General features: G+C 53.3%; 11 protein-coding genes across 11 annotated transcripts; 8 read left to right on the top strand and 3 right to left on the bottom strand.

Moving 5' to 3' along the window:
• Positions 1–2,514, top strand: BKA58DRAFT_389357 (uncharacterized protein). Its single transcript, XM_046170733.1, has one exon. It carries the CDS (start codon positions 367–369, stop codon positions 2,425–2,427), a length of 2,061 nt encoding a protein of 686 aa, XP_046022301.1. The 5' UTR covers positions 1–366; the 3' UTR covers positions 2,428–2,514.
• Positions 2,515–2,711: 197 nt separating this feature from the next.
• Positions 2,712–3,540, top strand: BKA58DRAFT_442156 (uncharacterized protein; the record flags this gene model as incomplete). Its single annotated transcript, XM_046173889.1, has 2 exons — positions 2,712–3,236; positions 3,292–3,540. The coding sequence occupies 2 exons, from the start codon at positions 2,712–2,714 to the stop codon at positions 3,538–3,540; spliced, it is 774 nt and encodes a 257-aa protein (XP_046022300.1).
• A 147-nt stretch (positions 3,541–3,687) lies between these two features.
• On the top strand, positions 3,688–4,704 carry BKA58DRAFT_220119 (uncharacterized protein). Its single transcript, XM_046166219.1, has 2 exons — positions 3,688–3,729; positions 3,783–4,704. The coding sequence occupies exon 2, from the start codon at positions 4,056–4,058 to the stop codon at positions 4,575–4,577; it is 522 nt and encodes a 173-aa protein (XP_046022299.1). The 5' UTR covers positions 3,688–3,729; positions 3,783–4,055; the 3' UTR covers positions 4,578–4,704.
• A 779-nt stretch (positions 4,705–5,483) lies between these two features.
• On the top strand, positions 5,484–7,483 carry BKA58DRAFT_320482 (uncharacterized protein; the record flags this gene model as incomplete). Its single annotated transcript, XM_046167766.1, has 4 exons — positions 5,484–5,579; positions 5,630–5,789; positions 5,837–6,589; positions 6,639–7,483. The coding sequence occupies 4 exons, from the start codon at positions 5,484–5,486 to the stop codon at positions 7,481–7,483; spliced, it is 1,854 nt and encodes a 617-aa protein (XP_046022298.1).
• Positions 7,484–7,499: 16 nt separating this feature from the next.
• BKA58DRAFT_220105 (uncharacterized protein) lies at positions 7,500–8,858 on the bottom strand. The gene has a single exon (XM_046166218.1). It carries the CDS (start codon positions 8,645–8,647, stop codon positions 7,547–7,549), a length of 1,101 nt encoding a protein of 366 aa, XP_046022297.1. The 5' UTR covers positions 8,648–8,858; the 3' UTR covers positions 7,500–7,546.
• Positions 8,859–9,434, bottom strand: BKA58DRAFT_220104 (uncharacterized protein). The gene has a single exon (XM_046166217.1). The coding sequence runs from the start codon at positions 9,365–9,367 to the stop codon at positions 9,071–9,073; it is 297 nt and encodes a 98-aa protein (XP_046022296.1). The 5' UTR covers positions 9,368–9,434; the 3' UTR covers positions 8,859–9,070.
• Positions 9,435–9,542: 108 nt separating this feature from the next.
• Positions 9,543–10,865, top strand: BKA58DRAFT_320486 (nucleophile aminohydrolase; the record flags this gene model as incomplete). The annotated part of the gene is made up of 1 exon (XM_046167767.1): positions 9,543–10,865. One exon carries the CDS (start codon positions 9,543–9,545, stop codon positions 10,863–10,865), a length of 1,323 nt encoding a protein of 440 aa, XP_046022295.1.
• Positions 10,866–11,235: 370 nt separating this feature from the next.
• Positions 11,236–12,656, top strand: BKA58DRAFT_220033 (uncharacterized protein). Its single transcript, XM_046166215.1, has one exon. It carries the CDS (start codon positions 11,503–11,505, stop codon positions 12,385–12,387), a length of 885 nt encoding a protein of 294 aa, XP_046022294.1. The 5' UTR covers positions 11,236–11,502; the 3' UTR covers positions 12,388–12,656.
• On the top strand, positions 12,657–14,175 carry BKA58DRAFT_220027 (uncharacterized protein). Its single transcript, XM_046166214.1, has 2 exons — positions 12,657–13,434; positions 13,488–14,175. The coding sequence occupies exons 1-2, from the start codon at positions 12,925–12,927 to the stop codon at positions 14,121–14,123; spliced, it is 1,146 nt and encodes a 381-aa protein (XP_046022293.1). The 5' UTR covers positions 12,657–12,924; the 3' UTR covers positions 14,124–14,175.
• On the bottom strand, positions 14,047–15,899 carry BKA58DRAFT_220070 (major facilitator superfamily domain-containing protein). The gene has a single exon (XM_046166216.1). It carries the CDS (start codon positions 15,596–15,598, stop codon positions 14,228–14,230), a length of 1,371 nt encoding a protein of 456 aa, XP_046022292.1. The 5' UTR covers positions 15,599–15,899; the 3' UTR covers positions 14,047–14,227.
• An 866-nt stretch (positions 15,900–16,765) lies between these two features.
• On the top strand, positions 16,766–18,723 carry BKA58DRAFT_389349 (uncharacterized protein). The gene is made up of 4 exons (XM_046170732.1): positions 16,766–16,907; positions 16,983–17,086; positions 17,189–18,282; positions 18,332–18,723. Exons 1-4 carry the CDS (start codon positions 16,865–16,867, stop codon positions 18,351–18,353), a joined length of 1,263 nt encoding a protein of 420 aa, XP_046022291.1. The 5' UTR covers positions 16,766–16,864; the 3' UTR covers positions 18,354–18,723.
• Positions 18,724–19,242: the final 519 nt, after the last annotated feature.

Here is a 19,242-nt window from a genome sequence, read left to right as displayed (position 1 = left end):
ATACTCCTCTTTCCAAGTTCTGCACGCGTATCCCGAGAATCGTCACGTTGGCACATAAGTTAGCAACCGATGTTCGCGCAACCTGCAGTTCGGCCGACATCACACCGCCCAACGTCTCGCACGCCCCAACGCACATCTCGCACGATACAAAAAGCACCGTACGAATGACGTCGCCACCCGAGCGGCACAGCACGGATGCCTACCGCGTTGTTGGGCAGTGACGCAACACCTACATGCTTCTAGGCTGCATTAGCGTCTACCAATAGTATACATCATGCATCTAGACGCGCTTGAGGAAGTCGCAGTATCAGCGATAACTCAGCAGCCGCAATAACCATCTAGACTAATACACCACGACAACGAGAGATGTCTCTTTGTGCTAGACGACTATCAAGAGGCGTTCGGCGGGTCTCGGCCGAGTCTCCTGCGAGCTATGCAACGACGCGCTGTTTGAGCACGCGTATAACTACGCAGGAACTCAAAGTGAGGAATGCCAACACAGCTTTTCGCACTCGATCAACACCATTGTCATACTCAATCATGTCGAATACGCAAACACGAGCTGCATCTAGCATAACACAACCGCAATGGATGGCACCGGACACATCATCGAGACCAGTCGCTGTTTTGGGTGGAGGAGTCCTGGGTCGGCGAATCGCTGCTTCATGGGTCGCCGCTGGGTATGAGGTCGTGTTGTGCGATCTCAGTGACGAGCAGAGGAACGCTGCGACACACTATATCGAACATCACATGGACGAGTTCTCGAAACTTACCGGAGACTCACGGAAACCGGAACAGTTCACTACTGTCAAAGACATTGAAGAGGCGGTCAAGCATGCGTGGTTAGTGGTTGAAGCATTGCCAGAGAAGCTTCCGTTGAAGATCGAAATCATGGGCCAGCTTCAACAACAAGCACCGAAGGACTGTATTCTGGCATCGAACTCGTCGTCGTACAAGTCGCGGTTCATGCTCGATAAGGTTGAAGCGAGTAGTCGGCATCGCGTTTGCAACATGCATTACTACATGCCACCGGGTAACAACGTTGTCGAACTCATGACGTGCGGCGAGACGCATGGCGATATCTTGCCGTTCCTGCAAAGCAAGCTTCATGACGCGGGCATGACTCCAGCTATCGCGCGCAAGGAGTCGACCGGTTTCATCTTCAACCGGTTATGGGCTGCGATTAAGAGGGAGAGTCTGCTCATCATGGCGGAGGGTGTCTCAGAGCCTGAGGAGATCGACAGGCTATTTTTGACGATGTTCAAAGATAACCCGGTCGGACCTTGTGGAATGATGGATGCAGTAGGATTGGATACGGTTGCTTTCATCGAGAACAATTATGTTGAAGAACGTGGCGGCGACCCCACGGCACGAGACTGGGTCCAGAAGAACTTTGTCGAGAAGGGCAAGCTAGGCGCGAAGTCTGGTAAAGGCGGTTTGTATCCTGCCGGTGAAACGACCCGAAGCTCGAAGGACGAGAGTGGCCATCACGACAACCTCGCGGCGCCGAGACTGTACTTCCTCGACATTGGCATCGGTGGTAATGTTACCGATTTGCAGAAGATGGCCACATCTGGTAAGATCATGACAGCTTCAGCGGATGGAAGCAACGTGCGCGAACTTGTCGGCGGCCAAGCCATGCCGGACGGCATCGACGTTTCCATCTCAGCTGGTCGCATCTTCTGGACGAACATGGGCGCGTCTCCCGCGAAGAACAACGGCAGTGTCATGTCAGCGAACCTTGATGGTACCGACATCGAAGCCATCATTCCGGAAGGTCAGATCCACACACCCAAGCAGCTCAAGATCGACCATGAGAACAAGAAGCTGTACATCTGCGATCGAGAAGGCCTCCGAGTCCACCGATGCGACTTTGATGGCAGCAACCACGAGATCATCGTGCAGACAGGCAACTCCAGCTCAGCGGACGGAGAAGACCAGACGAATTGGTGTGTTGGTATCGCAGTCGACCCTGAAGCAGGACAGTTCTACTGGTCCCAGAAGGGCCCGTCGAAGGGCGGCAAAGGCCGCATCTTCCGCGCCAATATGCAGATGCCTGCCAACGAGACAGCATCCTCCCGGTCCGACATCGAACTACTCTTCGACCACCTCCCTGAACCCATCGACCTGGAGTTTGAAGCTGATGGCCAAACGCTGTACTGGACCGATCGCGGCGAGTACCCGCTCGGCAACACGCTGAACAAGGCGTATGTTGGCGCGGAGATGAAGGAGGAGAAAGGTGTTGTGACGCTAGCGAGACATTTCCACGAGCCGATTGGACTGAAGATTGACGCAGTGAACCGGCACGTCTACTTGACCGACCTAGGTGGTACCGTGTACAGGTTCGATATGGACGGAGGAAAGAAGAAGAAGATTTATGAGACGGACAGCGCGTACTCTGGTATCGCGCTTGCGCACCTGCACTGAGCGTATATGTAGCCCTGTTGTTAGTATCAGTAATGTAATTGTGAGGATATATTCGAGGCAGTTGAAGTGATGAGATGATGGTGTCGGTGTCTGAGTGAGGAGCATACGCCGACTCACGCTCGGCATCCAAAACCCACCGAGGGTCCAAGCTTCTCAACACCAAAACATTCCGACCACCCCACGCGACAATTCCGCTGCGATAGCCGTCCCTCCCCCTTTCATTCCACCTAGGGCGCTCACTCTCAATTCCTCCATCGCGGCTTGAACTCATCCCCACCGCCACGATGAACACAATCTCCAAACCCCCGACAATAAAACGCATCTCAGGCCCCAAGCGCTTCCTCGGCGTCCTCGTAGGCATAACCGGCGGCCTCGGCGCCAACGTCCTCCTCGCCTACAGCGTATCCTCCTTCTACACGCGCAACACCAAATTCGTCCCTTACGACGCCTCGTCGCCCGACCTCACCACCAGCGTCTTCCGCGCGCATAACCCCAACGGCAACCCGCCCGGCTGCATAGATCACGCGACAAAACAGATTCCGTATGGGAAGCTGCCGGAGAAGTACTGGGTCAAGGGCGATGGAGGCAGGATATCGGTGGATCAACCGGCCCTAACGACGGATTTCTGTCGGGGGATTTGGAGCGGTGTTGCGTTTAGGGTGCAGAGGAGGTTGTTGGAGAAATGGTATCGCAATGTGGAGGGCAGGGATACGCATCTTTGGGATGTGAAGGAGTTGGCTAAGAGCGATTATAAGGTTGGGACGAAGATTGTGGATCACTTTGAGGTTGTAGAGCACAAGGATGATAAGGTGAGATCGTACCTTCTACTGAAAAGAATGCTAGCTAACTCATGTTTCTTCATAGGTCATCGTTCGATGCGGCGACTCACCACACGTTTCCGAACCCCGACCCTCGGACGGCCTCTTCTCCATGGAGGTCTCTAAAGACGACGCAGCGCAAATGGCTACCTTCCACCTGAAGTCTGTTTTCGTAGACACAACGCCAGAGGGCAAGGACGCTGGTCCACAACCAGGGCACATTCAATGGCTGCACAGATTGTACACCAAGCTCTGGATGGAGAGTGCGACGCGCAAGTTGATCAAGGAGGCATAGATGACAGGATTACAATATATGTCAACACAAGTGAGGAGTATCCTCAACAAGCGCAAAACATATTGCAGTCCCCGTACTTAACCTCTGACATCGATGCGCGAATCTAGGCTTTGCACGCGCGACATTGGACGTATTCCATGATGAAGTCCAACAGGCTTGAATGATCGGTGTGCGGAGCTCATCCAGCCTGTTCGTCCACAATTCCAAAGAGCAGCGCAAAAGCAAGTCTAATGGTAGCTTAGGCCAAACGTAGGGATCAGTCATCGTGACATACGTCAGAGGATCGGCGTGCGTGAATAGCCGATACTCGTTCGTTCCAATTATGATGGTCTGGAGAGGTGCTATCACGGCACCATGTTCAAGATACTTAACATCCTATATCATGTCCTCCTGTCACTCTCTGATCTCTTTCTAATACGACCGCTGACTTCACATCCTCACCTTGACACCAAATCAGAATAGATAGTATCTCGAAGACTACACCCCAACCACAACCCTCACAAAACCTCCAAAATATGGGCGTCATAAGCGTAACCTCCGAAACTATCTTCAACTACCCACCCGAAATAATCTACGACTTCGTCTCCAACCCCTCAAACTGGGGTCGCACCTACACCGGCAGCTCCGGCCTACCCCCAGGCCAAAACCTGTCCCTCCCCCTCAAAGTCGGCGACGTCTGGACCGAGAAGGTCGCTCTACCCAAAAACACCTATCACCCAAAATGGGTCTTGGAAATCGCCGACCGCGGCCGCAAGTTCGCGTTTCGTCAGGTCAACAACATCGCTGCTGGGGAAGACGGAAGCGGTGGTGTTCCGGGGTACTGTTGGATCACGTATACGTTTATGAAAGCAGGGCATGGCTTAACTTTGTTTACCCGCAACCTAACGTGTGAGCTTGAGAAGGGGGTAGATGTGCCCGATGATCTCATGTTGGCGATGTCGAGACCTAGTGGAATTGACAAGTATCATGATGCGATTAAGAAGTTGCTTGATGTGGAGTTTGCTGAGCACAAGGCTCTGGACAACTTAGGGGATTGATGAGTTGATGTTGTTGAATTTGTTCGCAACGAAGATTGGTTTTGGACAGTAGGATGGATAGAACTGATACAATAATTGACTGTTATATATCATACGCGACCGTCGCACAGAATTTCTTCTTCTCGATACTCGGGCAGTGTCTGCATTATTTGTCAAGGAGAATCAGCGCAACAGCGAGGGCTACCCAGCTCGAGACAAATGCGAAGGTGGGGCGATGAACCGAACGCTAAACCACCTTCGGGGTTAGCGTTATGTCTGTAAATCCAAGGCCCCCAGGGACTCGCAACCTCACGCCCACTTTGTAGCATTGTCTTAGAATCTCACCACATCTAGTCTTTATACCAATGTAGATGGCAGCGCAGTTGCTTGGTTTGTTCCTCGTACGAGGTGAAAATAATGCTCACAGTGGTACCAGCACGCAATCGCAATCCGAGTGGACGCATCGTGGTTCTGTGATTACAGGTCGAGGCCTAGCTCCTCCGACACCTCAGTCATCGTGCACAATAGTTATACGCCCTGAGCAGTGTGAGAGAACAAGAGCATTGCGATCTGAGCTACTTATTCATAGTGTCATTTGATCCATCGATTAGTCCTCGACCTCGGAGATGTGGTACCCCGCAACAACCCCGCACAGTATCGACTGGACCGTCAATCAAAGGCCAATGTCGCGATTGTGCCCCTCCGCCCCGATGCATGCTGTCCTACCAGATATTGCTCCGTAGATCATTCTCTGGGTTACGCAAAGCTGTCAGCGTTGGCGACTAATACGCCCGGCGCCTGGTGCCCGATGCGACATGACATAGGAGTAACCTGTGACGCTCTACAAAGCGGTGACCTTCCGGTCTTCCATCCGTCTACCATGAACCTACAACTACTTTCCCAATCTTTCGTACGATATCCTCGGAAATGGCGCCGGATCTCAACACCATAGGAAGCGGCAAGCAATGGGACTACTCAACGCCTGGATCTGGCGGCTACAACGTCCCAGATATAGTCTATAATGTGCGTTGAGACCTTCTGCGCTTCATATGAAAGCACTCATCATATTTCAGGACCCATCATCTCGAAAGCTCAAAGTGGTGACCATCGGAGCCGGCTTGTCTGGTATTCAAATGGCGTATCAGATACAGAAACACACGCAGAACGTCGAGCATGTCATCTATGAGAAGAACGCCAATTTAGGAGGCACATGGCTCGAGAACAGATACCCAGGTATAGACGCTAATGAACCATCGTATGATTGAGCTGACTTATTGCAGGTTGTGCTTGCGATGTCCCGTCCCATGCCTACACCCTCAACTTTGCTCTCAACCCAGACTGGCCGCGCTTCTTCTCATACGCACCAGACATCCAAAAGTACCTCGAAAAAGTCTGCGATGTGTTTGACTTGCGCAAGTACATGACGTTCAACACCGAAGCCGTTCGAGCCGAGTGGCAAGACGATGTCGGCAAGTGGAAGGTTACGCTCCGCCAGAAGTCATCTTCCGGCGAAGAAAGAGAGTTCGAAGAAGAATGTGACCTTCTTCTCTACGCTTCCGGCATTCTCAACAACTACAAGTGGCCTGGTATCAAAGGCATCAACAGCTTCAAGGGCCGCATCGTTCATACCGCGACATGGCCGAAGGACTATCAAAGTGAGCAGTGGAAGGACGACCGCGTGGCTATCGTTGGCTCTGGCGCTTCTTCTATTCAAACGGTACCTAACATGCAACCACACGTTAAGCATATGGACATCTTCGTCCGAACCGGGGTGTGGTTTGTCCAAATTGCAAACAACTACGGCCAGAACAAGGAGTACTCACAAGATGAGCGCGAGGAATTCCGGAAAGACCCACGCAAGCTAGTCGCCCACGCCAAAGACATCGAGAACCAGATCAACGGACTTTGGGGAGCGTTCTACGCCGGAAGTGAAGAGCAGAAAGGCGCTCAGGATCTGTTCAGAGAACGAATGAGGGAGTTTATCAAGGATGAGCGACTCTTGAACGGATTTACCCCGAAGTTTGAGGTCGGCTGTAAGTCGCGTCTAGCCTCCAACATTGCTTCCAAACTGACACATTGCAGGCCGTCGCATAACCCCGGGCGACCCTTACATGAAAGCCATTCAGGAGCCAAACGTCGATGTGCACTTCACCGCCGTGAATGAGATCACAGAAATCGGTGTCGTCGGTGCAGACGGCATTGAGCGTGAAGTCGACACCATCGTCTGCGCCACCGGCTTCGACGTAACCTACCGCCCCCGCTTCCCTATCATCGGTAAGAACGGTGTCGACCTCTACGAAAAGTGGAAGAACGAGCCCAAAGGCTACCTCGGCCTCGCATGCCCCGACATGCCCAACTGGCTAATGTTCATCGGCCCAACCTGGCCCGTCGAGAACGGCTCCGTTACCGGTCCCTTGCTAGCAGTCGCAGAATACACCATCCAAATCATCAAGAAGATGCAACGCGATCACATCAAATTCTGGGTCCCGCGTCAAGACATCACCGATCAATTCAACGAGCATGCGCAAGAATGGGTCAAGCACACAGTCTGGAAAGGTGAATGCAGATCTTGGTACAAAAACAACGACACCGGCCGCGTCAATGCCGTTTGGCCAGGCTCTTCGAACCAATACGCTGAAGCTATTGAGACGCCGCGATATGAAGACTTTCATATTGAGTATATGCATAAGAACCCCTGGGCGCATTTGGGCATGGGGTATGCGATGCGCAATAAGCAGTTTCCCGAGGCGGATGTTAGCCCGTATTTGCAGTTGGAGAATATTGATCCGCAGTGGCTAAAGGCTATTGGGTATGAGGGGCCGGCGGAGGTGGTGGCGAAGGTGAGGGAAAGGAAGGAGGAGGTGGATGTTAAGAGGGCGGGGGTGGATGGGGGGCTTGAGGGTGGGGATGGGAATACGCTGACGTAGTGGTATTGATGTGAATATCTCGTGTTCAATTCGACTAATTGAAGAAAGAAGCTATGTGCAAAGTTACTTTTTCAAGAGCGTAAGCACGTACTGCTTCATGTCTGGTGCAAGAGGTGCTGAACCTGTACGCTGTATAGACAAGCGGATGAACCATCCGAAATCTTCGCTGAATATCGTGTCCTGGATTCGAAGAGTTTTACGATCTAGAGTGCGATCCAACGTTGGCCGCGATGTTAATAGCCATGTGCACGTCGATAGTGGCACTGGCCCATCGCCTGGAATTTGAATGCGAACGTTAGGCTCAATCTCAGTGTCGAACCAAGGGTTATAGTTCTCATTTACGTGAACGACAACTACTAGCTTCAGACTGACACTAAGAGTAGACTGAGAATGAAAAGTGTCGCTTTTCTTGCCAGTATAACAAGCGGACCACATACCCGGCAGAGCAGCGATCGTCTCTATACTATACCCTCCCTCTGTAGGAAAGGGTCGCGCATTATCCTTATTCATAGTAAAGCGTAAAATTCGGGAGCGTAGCGCGGAGTCTATTGAGATTCGCAGCATCGAACGACCTTCGTCACGATATGCGAGAACTGAGAATATGGAGACAGACGCATGCGCATGGTCTTTCGTCGATGTTGTCACATAGATAGAAGCGTACCGAAAGTCTTTCAAAGCACTCATGGGGAGAAGAATCAAGTTACCTTGTTCCCCCAAGGTGTCCCAGTCTCTCTCGAAACCATTTTCGCTGCCTTCGACTTGACGCAACATTACGCACAAGAGGAGGATATCAGAATTCGGACGCTCTAAGCACGCAAGGCAGCCATACCGAGATCTGTCCTGGTGACGAAGTAGAGGTAGACTGAGATAGCAACCACGACTGGTCAGGTGCGGAGGCAAGTAATCTTCCGGAGGTGGAAGTACGGAGAAGCAAGTTTTCGACAAGTGCTCACGGAGAAAGGACTCCGATCCACCTGCTAGCTCCGCAGAAAGCAACTCGAGCACCGGCTCAAAGGTGTCAAAATCTGAAGGCGACCTGGCTAGAAGGCTTTCGGTCGGGGAGAATGCATCCCAGGCAAACAGAGCGTAGTCTTCGTCGACTCGAAGCATCTCCTCCTGAAGGCGTCGAAATGCGCGTACCCCTTCGCCGTAAAGAAGGGGCATGTTCACACCGAGTATTCCGAAAAGACAGTATGCCTGATCCTCCAAACGACTGGTCTCGCGACTTGCTGCCCATGCCAGTCTTACGGCCACCGCGTAATCGAGAGGATTTTCCTAAGTGAGTATGTCCCGATTTATACCAGTAATGTTCGTTAACAGAATTTTGAGACTGCTGCGCGTCCCGATTTCCGACCAGGATGCGTCATAAAACTCAACAATTGAAGGCGCGATGAGCTCCTGTAGTGTCCACCCTCGCGTGAACCACTTCAAATCGCGGAAAGCTTTGAAATCTTCCGTTCCGGGCTTCTGGAAAACGTCCTCTAGGTAGGCGTAGCAAACGCGGGCGTTCTTGTACCATTGGTACATGGAGTTGATGGCCTCGGATAACTCAGCGCTTGAAGTCTTATCGATGCAACAAGTGTCAATTCAACAGTATGCGAACCCATCAACTTTCGCTTTCTTGCAACAGCCCGTAAGTTTTGCATAGCCTTTCCTCGCGGGTGCTTTGCCAGACAAAAGATCTTGAAGAGTGACTTCCTCTTCCCTCCAAATGTGAGAGAGGATAACGTACTCGGGCACTCGGCTTTCCAGGAATTCTTGCGCCTCTAACGTGGAGGTATTAAGCAGCCGCATGTGGCAGAAGTATCGTCTTTGGAGCAACGTGAGCTCACTGAGGTATGGGGTGTCGCGCCTGTGATGAGAGGCAAGGGACGAAGACCCCATCCCAAGACGACTTGGAAGGTGGCACAGCAAATGCACGCCATCCCGCTCTTGGTTAGCGCTATCTCACCTGTCGAACCCGACGCCCCAGGCACCTACCGTTCACATGCGCCAGCCTTATCGCCAACACCACAGTGTACAGAATCCAGGAAACTGCAACAACAGCTACCTAGGTACCATGACCGAAAAGCAGGCTGCGTCCGCGAGCGCGAGCGCTCACGTCAAGCCCCGCATCATCATCCATGGCGGTGCGGGCAACCTAACGCGCACCTCGATTCCTCGGGATCGCTACAATGATTATCGCATGTCGCTCTTCACAATCCTGGGGAAAGTGGAGGGGCTTCTCCGCAAACCAGGATCGACAGCGCTGGACGTTGCGACCTACGCCGTCACACTTCTGGAAGATGACCCGCTATACAACTCCGGCAAAGGCGCAGTCTTCACGCGCGAAGGCAAGAACGAACTCGAATGCAGCATCATGGTTTCGAACGGCTATAAGAAACGAGGCGTGGGATGCATGTTGCTCAGCCACGTCAAGAACCCCATCAAGCTGGCGAGAGAGTTGCTTATCAAAGGCGAAGAAGCAGACGGCGGTGGTGCAGCCGACCACTGCCAATATAGCGGAGAGTTCGTAGAGGGTCTCGCAAAGGCCTGGGGGCTTGACATTGTGGACCCAAGCTACTTCTTCACCCAGAAGAGGTGGGATGAACATCAACGCGGCCTTGCGGAAGACGCGAAGAAGGCGCAGATGGGCGTCAGCGTCGACGCCATGAGCGACTGGGAGAAGGATAACTACATTCCGCTTGGAACGTGTGGTGCGGTCGTTGTTGACAGCTTCGGTACCGTCTGCACGGCAACATCGACAGGTGGGTTGACGAACAAAGTTCCTGGGCGCATTGGAGATACGCCGACCATCGGTGCAGGGTTCTGGGCTGAAGAGTGGCACGAGGAGAAGGCCGCTGGACCGCAGATGTTGTACCAGCCTACTGCCCGCGTCGCCCCGCCGATTGACAAACTATCACGAGGCGATATACGTGGGATAGTGGGCGACTGTCTACCTTCGCTTGGGCCATCCACAATACGGGCAACTACATCATCGCCAGCACAGCCATACGAGAAGCCCGTGTCGGCGCGCCACACAGTAGGTCTCTCAGGGACCGGCAACGGCGACTCGTTCCTTCGCACGTGCGCAGCTCGCACTACAGCTGCCAGATCAAGGTTCTCTGGCTCATCACTCTCCAGCGCAACAACATGGATGGCCGGGCCTGACGGTGAGCTTCAGCGATCTGCTGGAGACCGTTGGGGCGCAACCCATGAAGGAACTGGGGGTATTATTGGCATAGAAGTTGTTGGCAGCAAGGTGACGGTAGTACAAGACTTTAACTGTGGAGGCATGTTCAGAGCATGGATTGATGACGACGGTAGTCCAAGATGTTTAGTGTTCAGGGAAGAGGGCTGGGAAAGTGGGCCAGAGAACTGGGATGATCGTAAAGCGCATTGATCTCCGCAGTTTTGCGGTCCGTGCAGGCCTCAAGATCCAAGTCTTACTTGCTCACAATCGTCCCGTCACTTGTGTAGAGCATTGCGCATGCCAGAGCACCTAGAAGACAAGATGTGCCTCACATTGCGTGGACTGCACCAAAGTCGCGAAGTCGAGACCTTCCAACGGAAAAGGATGATGATCCGCCAACGTTCGGTCGGAGCGACGCGGCCACTGCGGCTCACATCGGCGCCACTCCGAGCGACCAAGATGCAGCATCCCGACGACGCTATACAGCACTAGAAGGTCCAAAAATATTCTATTCAAGCTTTCAAGCACGGACGTGTGTCATTTGCGGAGGTGGCTTCGGCTCTTTGGACATCGTCATTCGCGGTAGCCCCGTGTAACCGGCACCATGTGGCGAATCCGGAGGCTGGTTACGAGCGCTAGGCGTTAGCTGAACTATCGTCGTCCAGGTACGACAGCTTAAACCGCGCAACAACACGAGGACTATGAGTATATAGTCTCACCCTCGTTTGCATCATTCTCATCTCCATCACAACATCACCACATCATCACAATCCTACGACACTCGCTTCGTTCATTCCAGCATCTCAACACCACTCACTTCACGAAGCATCTCTCCGCAACAACAAACATGCGTTACACCACCTTCACCATCGCTGCGGCCGCGTCCTTTGCTTCAGCGCAAACTACTTCCACCCCCGCAGCCGCATCTCCCACAAGCGCCACCGTTCCTGTCGGCGAGAACTGCACACCAGGCGGCGTGCCCTGCGCACTCGGCGCCAACTGCTACGCCGTCAACTCCGGCCTCATCCCCGTATGCGGTAACTTCCAAGCCTCATGCACCCGCGACGAGCAATGCGCCTACAACACTTGCAACCTCACCGACGGCCTTTGCAACGGATTCATCGCATCTTCTTCGGCCTCATCCTCGGCGTCAGCAATGGTCACCAGCGGTGCCGTCACACCAACCAACCAAGGACCTCAGCCTGCCCCGTCACCCACCGTCGTTGCGCCTGCTGGCTCCCTTCCTCTCGGCGCTGACTGCAATCCTTATGTCAAGCCTGACCAGTGTGCCAATGGTGTGCAGTGTTGGGCCAGCAACGCTATGTTGATGGCGCGATGCGGAAACTTCAACGCCGAGTGCAGTAGCGATGATCAGTGTGCGTATAACATCTGCAGTGGTGGTCTCTGCAGGGGTTTCAAGCCGTCCAGCGAGTTTCCCGTCATGTCTTCAACTGCGATGAATCCTATGCCTGCTGCTAGCTCAATGCACCCCGGCTCGATGGTCGCTATGCCGTCCGGAACCATGGGCCATATGCCATCTGGCATTGTGCCTCCACACATGATCAACGGTACCATGACCATGGTGCCTACTGGAACTGGTGCTGCTATGCCCAGCGGTCCGGCAAACGCCACGTCGACCAGCCCTTCTCAGTTCACTGGTGCTGCTGCCGTCGACAACGTTGCTGGCGGTGTCATGGCGATTGTCTTTGGTGCCGTTGCTTGGGCTTTGTAAGCTGTTGGGATGCGCGCGCTGTTGGATCTTCGCTATATCATAGAATTAATTTGCTGTACATATTTATCCTAACGTCATAACGCTACACAGCTATAATGCTAGAAAAGTACTATTTCTTCAAATTTCTTCGCACATGTTATGATAACCGTTGTCTTGTTCCCATTGATCCGCATTCGGTTTGATCTTGGTAGGCTTGGCATGCTTCTCGAAGCAGCCCTCGGGACGTCACACCAAGATAACGTTACTACGCAGCACTCTTTTATCAGTGATAGAGTATACAAATTATTGCCAGCAATTAATCGGGACGCGCCGTTCTCCAGCTTGCATGTTAGGCTAATATCCGCTTGATCGGGTTGATGATAAGCCGAAGAATTTTGTGAGTCACGGAGTAGCATGCATATATCGAACTACTCTTGTATCTAAAAGTTGCGCCAACAACGAATTCAAAAGCTTAAGTATAGCACCAGGAACTGCCAGCACTGCTTTTGCTGATTGCGCTGACAACTCGATTTCACGAAACACCTCCCTACAACCACGATGACAGACGTCGAAAACGCACTTTCCGTAGCAGGACGAGGAGACCTCCGACGCTCAATCGCAGCCACAAAAGACGCCTACATTGAAGCAATCCCCAAAGTCGAACTTCACGTTCACATCGAAGGAATCATAAGTGCCGATCTCAAATGGAAGTTCTCCCAGCGAAATGGCCAAACCATCATGAACCCCCGAACCGGTCAACCCTTCTCCTCACTTGATGAGTTGCGAGACTCGCACGATACTTTGAAGCCGCGTACTGGGAACCGTATGGACAACACCGAAGAGACGCTCTCATTCTTCGAGGCGTATTACGGCGGCTTCGAGGTATTGAAAACGCAGCAGGATTACTATGATCTTGCTATGGAGTATTACGAGCGTGCTGACGACATGAATGTGCGTTATGCAGAGATTTTCTTTGATCCGCAGGGGCATACGCGTGTAGGGACGAGTTGGGAGGCGATGATGCGCGGATTCCGAGAGGCGACGTGGGACGCTGATCAGATTCTCAATGTAAGCCCCGAGAGTCCCTTCAAGAGAGATGCTTTGCTAACTGTAAAACACAGGTCAAGTCGAAATGGATCATGTGTTTCCTTCGAGACGAATCACCAGAGTCTGCGATGCAACATTACGAGGCAGCGCTTCCATACCGCGATGTGATTGTTGGCATCGGTCTTGATTCAAATGAAGTCGACAGGCCACCTTCGCTGTTTGACGACATCTTTGTCCGTGCGCGGAATGATGGCTTTCGTCTTACAGCGCATTGTGATGTTGGCAAGCCGTATCCCCTCGAACATATCCGCCAGGTGACATCCAGTATCGCGGGCACAGGTGCGGATCGAATCGACCATGGACTGAACGCCGCCGGTGATGCGAATCTCATGGCGTTGATTAAAGAGAAGGGGCTCGGAATGACAATTTGTCCTTGGAGCTATATTCGGCATCAACCGATGGACGAGGTATTTGAACGTATTCGCGCTCTCTTCGATGCCGGTATCGTGATTAGTATTGCGAGCGACGACCCGGCGTTTATGGAGGATACGTGGGTGTGGGAGAATTTGCTTGTGGTGAAGAAGTACTGTAACTTTACCAATTTGGAGATACAGAGGTTGGCAGAGAATGCTATCAAGATGAGCTGGGCGGAAGAAGACGTGAAAAGCTCTATATTGAAGGTGTTGTACAGTATCGATCCAGGTACATAGATGGTCTGCTATATCGTCGCCTTGCGCTCGTGCAAGAAGACAACGATCAGATCATTACAATACGATGAACATGTGAACTCTTTCCCACCACGCACACGCACTCCTCACAATCTCTTCAGAACCTTAGTGTCTAAACGTAGGCGCGCGACGAGGACAAGAAAAGTGGCAAGAACACCCGTCCCCGCAGCGTAAAAGATAGCAGCCCTGTACGGTTCAATCGAAGTAGAGTCCGCCGCACCAGTCGCTTCAATCAACAGCCCCGCAAGAGGAGCGCCAAGGAGATAACCTGGAGTCCAGAAGAATACCATAACAGCGATGGACGCCGCTGCCGAATGTGGAGCGACCACGGTGACGGCGGTGGGTAGACTGACAAAGAAGCTGCCATTCGCACAACCATTCACGAGAGCGAAGACGAATAGAGGAGCCAACGACGTGCTGACTGGCCAGATGGCTAGCATGCTGACTGAGTTGACCAGACAGGTGATCATCAACGTGTTGAAGGCACCGATCTTATCGCATGTCCATCCGCCCAGGATACGACCGACTGCTGTTGCCGCACCGAATCCACCAACCAGTCCTGCACCAGTTCCGGCTGACAAACCGATCGAGCTCGCAAACAGCGGCAGGAAGAAGGGCGGTACGAATAGTGCGAAGACGCCGACTGCACCGGCCATGGTCAGCGTGAGGAAAGGGACGTTCTTCAACAGCGACCAGTCGAACCGCGAAAGCGTGCCAGTCGTCGTGCATTCCTTTAACGGCAATGTACATGGAATATCAGTCGCCATAATAAGGGTGCCCAAGATGCGAAACGTCCACTGCAGGCCAAACTTGTCGATGAGTCCCTGCGCAGCAAGCGGAAGCACCGTCGCGCCAACACCACCACCAGCCTTGACAACACCATTTGCAATACCCGGCTTAGAGCTGAACCACTGCAACGGCAGACTATTAGTCGCCGCATACAACAGCGACGTCCCGACGCCCATGGACAGCCCCGCAATACAAAACAAGCCACTGAGATGATCCAAGGTAAAACTTGTAGCAACCAGACTCATTCCAAAAAGAATCGTTGCGGTAAGGCCCGTGTATCGCACACCAAAAGACCTCATAACTCTTATCCCCGCGATGCCAAACGCGACCATGACAGCCATATACAAACTGCTGACGAAAGTGATGGTGCGAAAATTAGTGTTTAGCGCGGGTGATTTCAAAATCGCGGTTTGGAGGACGCCCCATGCGGTTGTGTAGCCGTTGATCCAGAAGAGGAGGAAGGAGCAGGATGCGACGACGGTCCAGCCGTAGCCGCCATCTGGGATGGCTTCTGCTGCATCAGCGGGAGGCTGTTCGGAGTCCTCAAGGCCGGTTGGGTCAGAGTGTTGCTCGAATGGGATAGATGCTTTGCTTGGGGTGAAGTGGACCTGAGAGTCGGCAGGGGATGCGAGGTCGCGAAGGGGAACGATGGTCTGAGTTGTCGACATTCTGTGCTGGCCTTGTCGTATCACACAGAGGGCTGAGAGCACGTCTCTTCATATCGAGGCGAGAACATCGCGGCACCTTTATACTTTATCCAGAGGAGACACAGGGTGTAGAGACATACGCTAGGGCGTGAGTATGCAATGTTGACAATTGCTTCGCTTAGACTCCAAGATTTGTAATGCGCTACCACGGCTGTGCCAAGCAAGGGCAGAACTGAGTGAGTTAGCAGTATCGGGGTTAGTGTCCGAGAAGGAAAGTAATCAAGATGCAGCAGGTTCTATGAGGACTCCAGTATACGTGGGTCGCGTGCGCAGATTCTGCGTCTCTGAGTCTACTATCCGTTTGCATGTATATGCAGGAAGATTGTAAAACAGCCTCGCTTGACCTCACGATGAGACAAGGTATCTCGCTTCATCTGCCGCATCTGGTCTTACCAGTAGCGAGTGTCAATGTTGATGCATGTCAGACGTACCTCCTGCTCAATGCGGGTCTAAAGGCGAGTCTAACTGGAAAAAGTCCTGGTATTGTGTAGGCCCAAGAACATCTTGGCTACCTGTGGCAGATACTCGTGGACAGCAATAAGGCGGACCACGTGACGAGATGGAGTGCACCCAGCTTGATGTCTGGGCGGCAACCTTGGACCAGCATAGGCGCTAGAAGAATGCAACGTTTGGCAAGCGATGTAGAGTCGATCGATGGCTCTTTCCTTTCACAGGTGGCCGTGATGATGCGGGGTTTGCAACCAGTGGGTGCAACGGACAGGCTGGATGAGGGTAAGACAATGCGATAGCAGAAATGATGTGGCGCAGTATGCCGAACGTGCCACACTGTATACGTGGACGCGAATGATTCACTTGCTGTGCACTGGGTGTGAGTTGGTAAGTGGCGGTTACTGAGTGAAGAGGAGATCAACTCTTCCGCAGTTGGTGTTGGCGTGAGCGGAACTTGTGACAGTAGATCAATGGCGCGGATGCCGACCGTAGAAGTGACGATGACATACCTGTGAAGCGCAGCAGGTAGACACCTGTGATGTGTGGCGATGCGTGAATGTCGGGTTCATGATCAAGTGTTGTCGCCAAGGGCGGACGCGTCGTGTGTGGCCAGCACAGCCACAGGCAATGACATAATCCCCGCCTCGGCCGCCCGCCATGCTTCCTGCCCATCGCCATCGGCAGCACAGGCATAAGCAACGCAGCCGCGCTCTTTTCTCCGCAATCCGCTCCTGATACCCCAACTACCTCATACTCTCCCCCCACACGCGCGCCAAGATGGGTTTCAGTCTCAACAACCCGCTGCCCTCGTCCATGAGCAGTAAGTCACATGCAGCCCACTATGTTTATGCGCGGCTCGCGGTCCGGTGACGTCGCTAATAGCTCTGCTCTCCAGGCGAATGTCGTAAGACGGGAAAGATTCTTGCATCCTTTGTCGACCCCAGACAGGCGTTTGGGCCTGACAAGATTATCCCGCCCAATGTCCTCGCCAATGCAAAGGTAAGGACTCGACGCGCATCCGGTGTCACGAAGCTGCCCAAGCAAACACTCCACATCTCAGGCCTCCACACAACTACATGCCATGATGCTGACATATCCTAGGGCCTCGCGATTCTCACAGTCTTCAAGGCTGGCTTCCTCGGCACAGCGCGATTCGGATCGGGCGTCGTCGTTGCCCGTCTCGCGGACGGATCGTGGTCGGCACCCACTGCCATCGGAACCATCGGCGGCGGCTTCGGCGGACAGATTGGCTTTGAGCTCACCGACTTCGTCTTCATCCTCAACGATGCATCCGCCGTCCGTACGTTTGCGCAGGCAGGTTCGTTGACATTGGGCGGCAATGTCTCCATCGCGGCAGGACCCGTCGGTCGCAATGCCGAGGCTGCCGGCGCGGCGAGTCTGAAGGGCGTAGCTGGTATTTTCAGCTACAGCAAGACAAAGGGACTGTTCGCTGGTGTCAGTCTGGAGGGAAGCGGCATCATCGAGCGGAGAGACGCCAACGAAAAGCTCTACGGCCGCCGATGGACTGCCCGCGAGATTCTCAGCGGCCAAGTCCCCCCACCACCAGCCGCCGCGCCGCTCCTGCAGGTTCTCAACTCAAGAGTCTTTGCCGGAGTAGGAGGAGCGCAGAATGTTACCAACGACGCCATGTACAACGACATCCCCGTCTACGACAACTCGCGCGACAACGTAGTATGGCAGGGCCGCGAGGGCTCAGCCATGGGCGAAGGCGTGCGTCGTGACCGCACAGGCTCCGTGGGCCAGGGACACAATGACTACGAGTACCGAGACCGACCGCAGCACTCATCTACATGGGCGGATGACGTATACGACCGACAGCCATCCTCGGCACCAGGAGGTCTCAACCGCTCCTTCTCTACTCGCGCAAATCCCACCGAGACCTTCGACCGCATGGACAACCGGAGCCGCTCTTCTACTTTCGGCGACGACTACTCGTACAGCGATCGCAAGCCTGGCCGACCGACGGCGCCGAAGCCAGTATTTGGACAAACCACGGGACAGAAGAAGGCAGGACTGCAATCCGACCAGGCAATTGCCAAGTTCACCTTTGATGCGGACCAGCCGGGCGATCTCGGCTTTAAGAAGGGCGAGATTATCACAATCCTGAAGAGGACGGATAACGAGACAGACTGGTGGACAGGCAGAGTCGGAAACCGAGAGGGCATCTTCCCAAGGTAAGTCGCACAGGCCATGCCATCATCAACATTCCACTGACAGCCACAGCAACTACGTCGAGACCGTATAGAGTCGTCCCTGGCGCGTACACGATACCCACAACGAACCCTCCCGGTCGATGCAACCTCGAAGATACCACAACCCTGACCACGTAGACTGTCACACCTCGTTTCATTTATAGTCTAGCGACATTCTTCAACTTCCTTTCGAGCGGTCGGCATTTAGCACCTTGCTTGCTTTCGCATGGCCTGGCGTTTCTTCTTTGAGTTCGTTATCAGTTCTCCTTGTTGCCTTTACCCCAGATACCTACGTAGCGAACAGAAGTTGATGAATCAAGATACATAGTGAGTCTGCTTGCAAGTGGAGTATGGGCAAATATGTATTGGAGTTACCCCAATTCCCGAGGTGGAGACGGCCGGCGGAACATCGTATCAATGACTTACCGATGGCTCCGACCCCCGCCTCATGCTGCCCCTCATGTTCACCCACTGCGGTATGCGCATCGGCAGAAGAATACCCTGCATTGGCCTCCCTGATACGTGTCATAAGAAGTGAAGCTACGCTAATGTGGAAGGTACTTAGAGCAACTGCTCGATAGCTACCCCACTTGGCCGTTGGGTAGCTTCGAAGCTATCAACGACCATCAATCCTCAACATCATTCCCGCGGCTGCATATCTTAAGTCCGGAACCGCTCTCGTGCCTGACTTGCTGCGGTACTTCCCCTCAAACACCAACTACTTGTGGAATATAATAATTGCCAACGCCTTGCACCAACGCCTCAAACCGACATCATGACGAAATCATCGTGGGAAGAGACCGCTAGCAAGAAGCGCGAAGCTATCTTAGCTGCCATACCCTCGGAATGGCGACTAGAGAAGTTGCCATCGGTAGAAGAACAGGTCGATGTCACAGACTATGTGAAGCAGTACTTCAGCAAGCAAGAGCTCGACATTACCGA

Source organism: Alternaria rosae (genome assembly GCF_020736505.1).
Source record: "Alternaria rosae strain MPI-PUGE-AT-0040 chromosome Unknown BKA58scaffold_8, whole genome shotgun sequence".
NCBI classification, from domain to species: Eukaryota; Fungi; Ascomycota; class Dothideomycetes; order Pleosporales; family Pleosporaceae; genus Alternaria; species Alternaria rosae.
Note: the sequence above shows the minus strand (reverse complement) of the source record. Positions and strands in the feature narration are given on the sequence as shown.